The 9232-nt window shown below is 55.9% G+C and overlaps 1 protein-coding gene across 1 annotated transcript in view; it reads right to left on the reverse strand.

The window, feature by feature from the left end:
* The window catches only part of DENND4B (DENN domain containing 4B), a 16453-nt gene extending 8086 nt beyond the window's left edge, over positions 1–8367 (reverse strand). Inside the window, exons 1-14 of the mRNA XM_008059327.2 lie at positions 8039–8367; positions 6900–7152; positions 6581–6650; positions 6244–6413; positions 5926–6170; positions 5451–5517; positions 5302–5360; positions 4987–5131; positions 4525–4700; positions 4273–4373; positions 3705–3920; positions 3029–3174; positions 2238–2377; positions 2000–2126 (exon numbers count right to left, since the gene is read on the reverse strand). Coding sequence (XP_008057518.1) covers positions 2000–2126; positions 2238–2377; positions 3029–3174; positions 3705–3920; positions 4273–4373; positions 4525–4700; positions 4987–5131; positions 5302–5360; positions 5451–5517; positions 5926–6170; positions 6244–6413; positions 6581–6650; positions 6900–7152; positions 8039–8355 — 2232 coding nt within the window. The 5' untranslated portion in view covers positions 8356–8367. The remainder of the gene's footprint in view (positions 1–1999; positions 2127–2237; positions 2378–3028; positions 3175–3704; positions 3921–4272; positions 4374–4524; positions 4701–4986; positions 5132–5301; positions 5361–5450; positions 5518–5925; positions 6171–6243; positions 6414–6580; positions 6651–6899; positions 7153–8038) is intronic.
* Positions 8368–9232: the final 865 nt, after the last annotated feature.

A 9232-nucleotide genomic window follows, 5' to 3' on the forward strand; every position in this document is an offset into this window, starting at 1 on the left:
TACTACTGTACTTTAGCCTGGGTGACAGAGCAAGATCTCAACTCAAAAAAAAAAAATACTGTACAAGTAAATTCTAGAGCTAAGAATTACCAAAGCAATTATAATCTTCAAAGGTAAAGACAGCAATAAATAAGTATATACATTAACTAGGAATATACATTTATTGTGTAACCTTGGACATTACCGTCATCTTGAGTTTTCTCATTTGTAAAATGGGAATAACAGCACCACACTGATAGTGTTATGAAGATTAAATGAGTTAATCCATGTAAAGCATTGAGAATAGTATGCTACAGTGAGCATAGTAGGTCACACCTATAATCCCTGCACTTTGGGAGGTCGAGGTAAGAGGATTGCCTGTGCCCTGGGGTTCAAGATCAGCCTGGGTAACTTGGCGAGACCTTATCTCTACAATAAAAAAAAAAATTATCCAGGTGTGGCGGCGCATACCAGTAGTTCCAACTACTTGGAAGGTTGAGGCGGAAGGATGGCCAGAGCACAGAAGGTCGAGACTGTGGTGCCCAGGAGCGTGCCATTGCCCTACAGTCTGAGTGACAGACTGAGACTGCAACTCAAAAAAGAAAAAAGGAGCCGGGCTCGGTGGCTCAGCCTGTAATCCCGCGCCTTTGGGAGGTTGAGGTGAGTGGTTTGCCTGAGCCCGCGGGTTCGAGACCTGCCTGGGCAGGCGAGACCTCATCTCTACAATAAAATCAAAAAATTAGCCGGGCGTGGTAGCGAGCGCCTGTAATTCTGGCTACTCGGAAGGTTGAGGCGGAAGGATCACCGGAGCTCAGCAGGTCAAGGCTGCGGTGGCCGGGAGCGGCCACTGCACTCCATTTTGGGCGAAAGAGTGAGACTCCAACTCAAAAAAAAAAAAAAAGAAAAAAGGGGCCAGGTGTGGTGGCTCACACCTGTAATCTCAGCACTTTGGGAGGCAGAGGTGAAAGGACTGCCTGAGTCTAGGGGTTCAAGACCAGCCTAGGCAACTTGGCAAGACCTTGTCTCCACAATAAATCAAGAAAAATTAGCCAGGCATGGTGGTACACACTTGTAGTTCCGGAATGAGACTCCAATTCAAAAAATAAAAGAAAAGAAAAAAAGAGAAACAAAACTCTGTCAATCAGAAATTAATCAACTTGGATCCTTTTTACTTTCAGAAAGCTTGTGCAGGTCAAGCATGGTGGTTCACGCCTATAATCCTAGTACTTTGGGGGCCTAGGTGAGAGGATTGCCTGAGCCCAGGGGTTCAAGACCAGCCTGGGCAACTTGGTGAGACCTCATCTCTACAATAAACAAAAAATTAGCCAGGCGTGGTGGCACATGCCTGTAATTTCAGCCACTTGGAAGGCTGAGGTGAAAGGATGACCTCTGCCCAGAAACTCAAGGCTGCAGTGGCCATGGGTGTGCCACTGCATTCCAGCCTGGGTGACAGAGTAAGATTCTAACTCAAAAAACAAAAAAACAAAAGTTTGTGCAGCAACAGCTCTTATTGTTTATGTAGGGATCTTCCTTATATACATGTTTTAATTCACTAATGATTGTACTTCTATTTTTTTGTTGTTTTTTTTTTTGAGTCAGAGTCTCACTCTCATCCAGGCTGGAGTGCAGTGGTACACTCACCACCACCACAGCCCCGACCTACTGAACTCAGGTGATCCTTCCACTTCAGTCTTCCAAACAGCTAGAACTACAGGCACGTACCACCATCCCAGCTAATTTTTTTATTTATTGTAGAGATGAGGCCTCATCATGTTGCCCTGGCTATTTTCGAACCCCTGGGCTCAGGCAATCCTCTCATGTCAGCCTCTCAAAGTGCTGAGATTATAAGCATGAGCCACTGCGCCCAGCTTACACAGTGTTTTTTATGTGCCAGGCACATTTAAACTCCTAACAACCTATAGGGTGAGTACTATGATTAGGCCCCTTTCATAGACTTGGAAGCAGAAGCAGTGCCCTCAGTCTGAGTCAGGTCCCACAATGGGGTCCATCCATGGGTTACCTGTTTGGTACGACGAGGAGCAGGACTGCTGGGGGCGCTACGGGATGGGCCGGGCACAGGCAGGGCCCCAGGCTGCTCCTGAAGAGACTCAAATAGCTCAGCCCGTAGCTCCGGGAACCCGTCGTAGCTAGAAGGGCAGCAGGAGGCAACGTCAGGGACAGCCAGCACAGGGCCAGACAAGCTAGACTGCAGCAGCGTGGGGGGCCTTGGAGCAAGCGAGGGGTCGAGAGACTCTCACCAGTATTGGGGAGTGGATTCACTGCCCTCTGGAGCTGGAGGCTCCTCGGGAGGCGTGATGAAGACGGTGAGCTCACTTCCTGACAGCTCCTCCAGCTCCACCAAGGATGTGGGCTCAGGTTTCTCCTGCTCTGGGTGGACCTGGATTGGGAGAGAGTGAGCAGTAAGACAGTGGGCAGGCAGCAGGCCCAGAGTGTCCAGAAGATGGTATCTCCCAGGAAAGCATGGCCACAGGGAAGGTGGCCCAGCCTGGGCAGAAGGAATCAGGAATGGGAGGAAAATGCGTTAGTAAGTATATGAAGCCAGCCATATACGGCTGCATAGGCTGTGTGCTGTGTAACTCCACAGATGCCATCCCAGTCCCAGTTTGTATCTAGAGTTGTTTAAAATGGCTCTGGGGGAAGTCGGGCACGTTGGCTCAAGCCTGTAATCCCAGCACTTTGGGAGGTCAAGGCAGGAGGGTTGCCTGAGGCCACAGGTTCGAGATCAGCCTGGGCAACTGGGCAACTTGGCAAGACCTCATCTCTACAATAAATCAAAAAATTAGCCAGGTGTGATGGCGCACGCCTGTAGTTCCAGCTACTTGGAAGGCTGAGGTGGAAGGATGGCCAGAACCCAGCAGGCCGATGCTGGGGTGGCCATGAGCGTGCCATTGTACTCCAGCCGGGGGGACAGAGTGAGACTCCATCTCAAATAAATAACTAACTAAATAAAATGGCCCCAAGGCAACAGAGATGACCATGAGGAGAGTAGAGGCCAACAAGCACACAGAGAAGAGACAGGGCCCAATACCTTGTCAACGCAAGAGTCAAAGAATTCGAGGGCAGCATGCCGAGCTGAGCCAAAAGAACATTCCTCGATGAACTGCGAGAACATCTGTGTGTGCAAGAGCTGAGAGTACAGTTTGTGGCTGGAGCGTTCCCGGGACTTGAGGAATCCTGAGGGGCGTAAGAATGGGGCAGAGGAGTGAACTTACCATGGCTCCCCACCATAGCCGTGCCTATCCTGAACCCCTTCGAGGCTCTCTGTCTGCTCAGGAGCATGGCCATCAAAGCCATCATCTCTTTGGCCCCTCTGGCATGCCTACCCCCAGACCGAGCTGACCAGCTCAGCTGTGATCCCATGGAATCCCTCTTTTTGTCTGTGTGCACCCCCTGGCTCAGAGTGGGGGCTCCTGAGGGCAGGGTCCCTGAACAGAGCTTTTCCTGGGCCGTCACCACAGGGATCACTGTGTCCACCCAAGCCCAGGGCTCCCAGAGGGCAGAGCCACGGCTGGTTCATCTTTGCACCCCTTGTCCTCCCAAGGGCAGAAGCATGAATGGCTCAGAGCAGACATCCATGAGAGCATTTGCCACCTGAAGGAACACACCACTGAGGGGCTCTGATCCCCCAGCTTTCCTCAAGGAGCCCAGGCCCTGGCCACTTCCTCCCATGACACCACCTCCAAGCACAGACAAGACCTCTTTACCCTGCAGGAAGAAAAGGTTGTCGACATCACGAGCCCCCTCAGAGGGGGCCTGGGTGAGCGGGCGCAGGAAGACCCGGTAGCCCTTGAGCAGACAGGCCATGAAGCGGAGGAAGGCGCCCTGGACCTCCCGCTCCAACCGGGCCCGGCGGCCGCACACTGCCTCATAATCTGTCAGCAGGAATTCCAGGGATGCCTCCTCCTCGGGTCCAGTATACGCTGGGGACAGGGAGGTCTGAGAGTCAGGCTGGCTCCCAGGGAGCCTGTCTCACCCCTGCCCTCCACACAGCCTCCGTCTCCAGCCTCCGACACACCTTGCTCCAACAGCAACTAAAATATCACCCCCAGCTAAAACTCCAGGCCTCCCCAGGGCCACGCTCAGTCAGCCTCCCAATGTGTCCAGGAACACTGCTTGCCCGTCCCTCTGGCTTCACCTGGAATCTGGGTCCCCTCACTTCTACTCCTGACTCCTCTCATCTCCTAAGGACTCCCCAGCTCCCCACAGGTCTCCTGACTGGAGGGCTGAGGGCAATGGCAGTTCCCCGGTTCCCACCCAACCCAGGCTTCTCACTCTGGTCCAGCTGCTGATACAGGTTTGTCAGTGTGGCCAGCAGAACCTTGTAGGGTCTGCGGGGCAGGGTCCGAGGGGAGAGGAGCTTCTTTTCCTCAGTCCTGTGAGATGAGCATAAGGAGACAAGGTGACGGGCTCTGTGCTAGCCTCCTCGCTTTCTGCCTGAGGCTTCTTTTGAGCCCAAAACACCCCACACACTAGGCCCTTCGTGCCCACCTCCCGGCAGCCCCCAAATGAGACCCAGCCTCTTACTGGAAGAGCGCGTTGGTGTCAAGGTCAACGCAGATGACATCCGCAGGCGGGTCATGCAGATCGAAGTAACTGGAGTGGATTCCCACAATGAAGGGCACAGGGGCGCTCAGCACGTCTGCCAGCACCAGCGGGCACAGCGGAATGTAGGGGCACTGCCAGTGCAGTGGGAAGATCATCTGAAGCATCAGGCAGTGAAAGCCAGTGAGTGGGGGCTGAGGCAGCAGTAGGGGGCACAGGGGAGACAGGGCCTTGGCCTTGGGGAGGTGGAGGCTGTGGAGAGAGGCGGCTGGAGGAAGGTAGGCTCCCAAGAAGAACCCTGATGGAAGCTGTACGTCCACAGGGGCTTGCCCATGCCAGGGGCTGAGGACCCATCCCAAGGAAGGAAAAGTGAGGGAAAGCCGGAATGGGGGCGCCAGGAAGAAGAGCAGCTCAGGGAAAGGTGGGCTGGGCAGGGGCACTCACGGAGACGAGCGCCTCACAGACGCTGGTGAGAAGGTCGGGCCGCAGTGAGTGGACCAGCAGCTTGTGTTCCGTGAGCACGGCCAGCAGCAGCGTGACAGCCAGCTCAGGGCCCAGGCTCTGCAGCAGCTGCAAGAAGCTGGCACCACTGCGGGCAAGGCCGAGGTGGGGAGGGGAGTCACCAGGAGACTCCGGAGACCCTTCCCCAGAGGCCAGACACAGATGCCACCTAGGCCCGGCCTGCACAGATTTCAACAACCGCCCCCCCACCGTGTCCTCGGTCATTAAGGCTCCCCTCCCTCCAACCTGGGCACACACCTGAGGGGCAGGGGTGAGGATACAGGCTGACAGAGGAGCAGGTTGTCATAGGGAGACATCTGAAGGGCAGAAGAGCCATGGGTCAGGAGGCGGTGGCCAGCCCCTGCCAGCCCCCTCCCTCGTCAGCCCAGCCCCAGCCCAGCTCTCACCTGCACTAGGATGCGGGGTCTCTGTGGGGAAGGGAAGGGGACGCTGTGAATGAAGTGGGAGATGTGCCTGGGGACAGAGGAGAGCAGGTCAGAGCAGAAGCCTGTCTGACCCTGCCGCAGCTCCGCCACATCCCCCATCCCTTTACCTGTCCTTGGAGCCTTACTCCCCCGAACCCCACTTCGAGATCTGTGTCAGCCATCAGAGCCTCGTTAGACACAGAATTGGTGCAGATCAAAAAAGAGATCTCTCTGAGTGTGCACAACCCCTCACCAGAGCCTAACTAGCAAGTGGAGACTGAACTTCAGGCTCCAGTCACCCCTCATCCGGCGGCATTTTCACAACAGACCAACAATACAACTACACACAGCCTTGTTCCTTGCCCCTGCACCCAGCTCCCCCCCACCTGCACCCTCATCTCTTCCCTCTCCCAGTACTTCCCAAACCCCTCCCCAGCGTCAGGGGAGCCGTGCTCACGCTTCCAGGGGCAGGCGGTGGGGGCCCGAGACAGAGTAGCGGTACAGGAAGGTGAGGAAGGCCCGGAAGGCAGGGAAGGCCGGCCAGCGGGACAGCACAGCAATGGCGCGCCGGCTGCGCACGGCTCTGCCCCCCAGAGCCCGGCCCCGCTCCACGGCGCTCAGCAGGCCCAGCGCCCGTGCTTGCCGCTCCGACAGCCTGGCCCTGGGGAACGCCTCATAGAACTGCAAGGCGGCACCATACACCTGGCAGGGGGCAGAGGGGCCGTCAGGCAGGCCCCACGTAGCTGGGACCCCTCACCACACTCCACACACCCACCTTGTCACCAGCGGCACCCGTGAGTACAAAGGTGGAGAAGACGGGCACGGGGTACTTGGTCTGGGCAGGCCAGCACTCGATAGTGGCCCCCATGGGCAGGCAGAAGACGGGCACTGACTCGGGCAGCGGGAACGCCTCATTGTCCTCCTCTGGGTAACGGCCCAGCAGCTCTGCACCCCGGCAGAGTGGGGGCCCCAAAAGGAGGAGGGTCTGTCAGACTTCAGGGGAAGAAACCAGGGAATCCCGGAGAAGGGCCAAGTGGTAAAGGGCAAGGAGACTCTGGGGACACTGACAGTGCCAGCCCAGGGGGACACAGAGGGTCAAAGGGGCCACTCACCTGCCTCATACACCAGTGTGTTGGCCTTTGCCAGGCCCACCTTGTAGCACAGGTACACTGCTGGGCCCCACTGCCCCAAAACGACAAGAGAGAAGCAGATAGATACATGGCTGACAAAGGTTTCTGGGGTCCATTTTCTCTCCACCACCCCTGAATGACCTTTTGCCTTTAGAGCTCCCATTAATCACATTCTCCTCAAGACCAGAGTCACCCATCTGGGCCCACCCAGACGTGTGTTCAGGTCCTATGGTGCCCTCTGTGCCCAGTGTCTGCACCCTGACACAAAGTGACCCAGGTCCCAGCTCATGGCCGCACTCACCATGCCAGGGTTGAGGTTGCGGGGTAACCGGCAGTAAGTGTGAGGAGTGCCCTCGCCCTTGCTGGGCAGCACCAGGCAGAGGTCAGTGATGCCCAGGGCGTGCAGCCCTGCCCCCTCTGCTGCCCGCCGGTAAGTGAGGTAGGTGCGGGGGTGCCCAGGGCCTGGAGGGGCCAGGTTGGCCGAGTGGCTGTAGGGTGTCGTATCGAGTACTTGGAAGCCAGGCTTGGGACGCTCCTTTCCCTCATACAATACTCTTCACACAGAGAGCAGAGATGGAAGTCAAGTCGAGTAGAGGAGAAAGACCCTGATCCTGCCAGATCTGCCTGCCTAGTCCCCTGTGCCTACCTTGCACCCTTGGCCTTGTCAAGTTCCCACCTCTTCTTGATCTCTGCCCTTCAGAATCCTGTCCCCCCTCTTTTGCCCTTGACTTTACTTCTTGGTCAGTAATAACCCCACATGCCTTCCATGACTCTCATCCTCATTAATAAACACCAAGAATAACACAAACTATAGGCCAGATGTGCAGGTCATGCCTGTAATCCCAACACTTTGGGAGGCCAACACAGGAGGACTGCTTCCGTTCGGATGTTTGAGACCCGCCTGGGCAACACAGCGAGACTTTGTCTCTACAAAAATAAAAATTAGCCAGATATGGCGGCACGCACCTATATAGTCCTAGCTACACAGGAGGCTGAGGCACAAGGATCATCTAAACCCAGGAGGTTAAGGCTGTGGTCAGCCATGATTGTGCCACTGCACTCCAGCCTGAGCAACAGAGTAAGACCCCAACTCATATAAATAAATAAATAAATACAAGCTACCAATGACAGATTCTGTGCTAGGCCTGTCTCATTTAATCTAAACCACCCTATGAGGACATATTATCCTCATTTTAGAGACGAGGAAAAGGGGCCCCGAGAGGCTCAATAACCTGTCCAAGCTCACAGAACCAGCAAACACCAGCACTAGCTCATGAACCCAAATCTGCCAGAGGATGGAGTTCAGTCCCTCCCCCCTGGCCTCTGGCCCACTCTGCTTCCGTTCCCATTGCCCTTCCCTTGTCCCATAACCCTACCTCTCCCTACCTTACCAAGTCCCTCCCAACCTCCCCTAGTGCCAGGATGGGAAGGGGCACACACCCCAGCTCAACGAGGGGAGGCTTGTCACGGCCCCTGCGGTAGCAGATGACGGGTTGAGTTCCGCCCAGGAGCCCAGCGCTGAGTTCTAAAGGGTGGCCCCCAGCGGAAGTCTGGATGCACGTGTAGCCCTGGGGCACCTCTTCGCCCAGTGCCCTAGCGATGACTGCCACATCTGTGATGGGCTCGGCCGGCCGGGGAGGGCGTAGGGGCCCACTGGGTTCAGGAACCCACGTATCCTCAGGGATGGGTGCTCCGTTTCCTGCAAGCCCAGCTACCACGAAGTAATCCACCAGTCGGGGGGGCCGCTCCTCCGCCATGGCACCCCCCTCACTCACTGCATCTGGAATGGTCAAGCGTGAGAAAGATGAACCAAGGAAGGCCACGGTTGCCATGACAACCAGGATGCCCTCCCCCCCAGTCCTTCCAAGGAAAGGCAGGACAAGCAGTTAGCCAATCCTGAACTTTCCCACCTGTGACATCACCAGGCCCACTGCCATCAATTAAAGAGACTAGGTCCCCCCACTTACTGGTACTAGCCTCCCCACAAAGAACCCAAACTCCACTCCACCACCCACAGCAAATAGCACACTGCTCTGACATCGGATTATTCATGTTTCCCTTTGAAAGGCCCACCCTCCTCACTCCCTACACAGTTATACCATTACAGCGATAACACTCTTCTGTAATGGTCCCCAATGACATCATACCAACCTTACAGTCTTTTTAAGGGCTTCTGACCTTCCTACTCTAGTTATGACCATCACAAAAACCTCACGATCCTGTTAATGTTCTTAAAGAGCCTCTTCCTAGGTTTGTACGAGGACCTCACAGGCTTCTGGGAAAGCCCACAAAACCCAAACTTTACAGTCTTTTCACCAGACTCACGTGTCCTTTCTCCTAGTTTAACTCCATCAACCAGGGCAAAAACCCAGCGCCCTCCCACCTCCCAAATCCTCAGGTATCTCCAGTGAGGTCCAGAGTGGCTGCAGGAGATAGTCCCGGCCATCCCACACCCTCCACCATGGAAGCCCCAAGACAGAAAGAGGCCCGCGCGTCTCTCCACGTAACTGTTCTCACCTGCCTCCATGGCCCAACCCCGGGGGGAGCAGGAGCCCCAAGGGTCCTGAGGCGCCCCAGGGTGCAGAAGCTGGGAGAGAGCCTGGTGGGCGGCTGGCAGCAGGGGCCCGGGGGGTG

The sequence above is a fragment of the Carlito syrichta genome, unplaced genomic scaffold (assembly GCF_000164805.1).
Source record: "Carlito syrichta isolate Samal-C Ts95f unplaced genomic scaffold, Tarsius_syrichta-2.0.1 Scaffold303992, whole genome shotgun sequence".
NCBI lineage: Eukaryota > Metazoa > Chordata > Mammalia > Primates > Tarsiidae > Carlito > Carlito syrichta.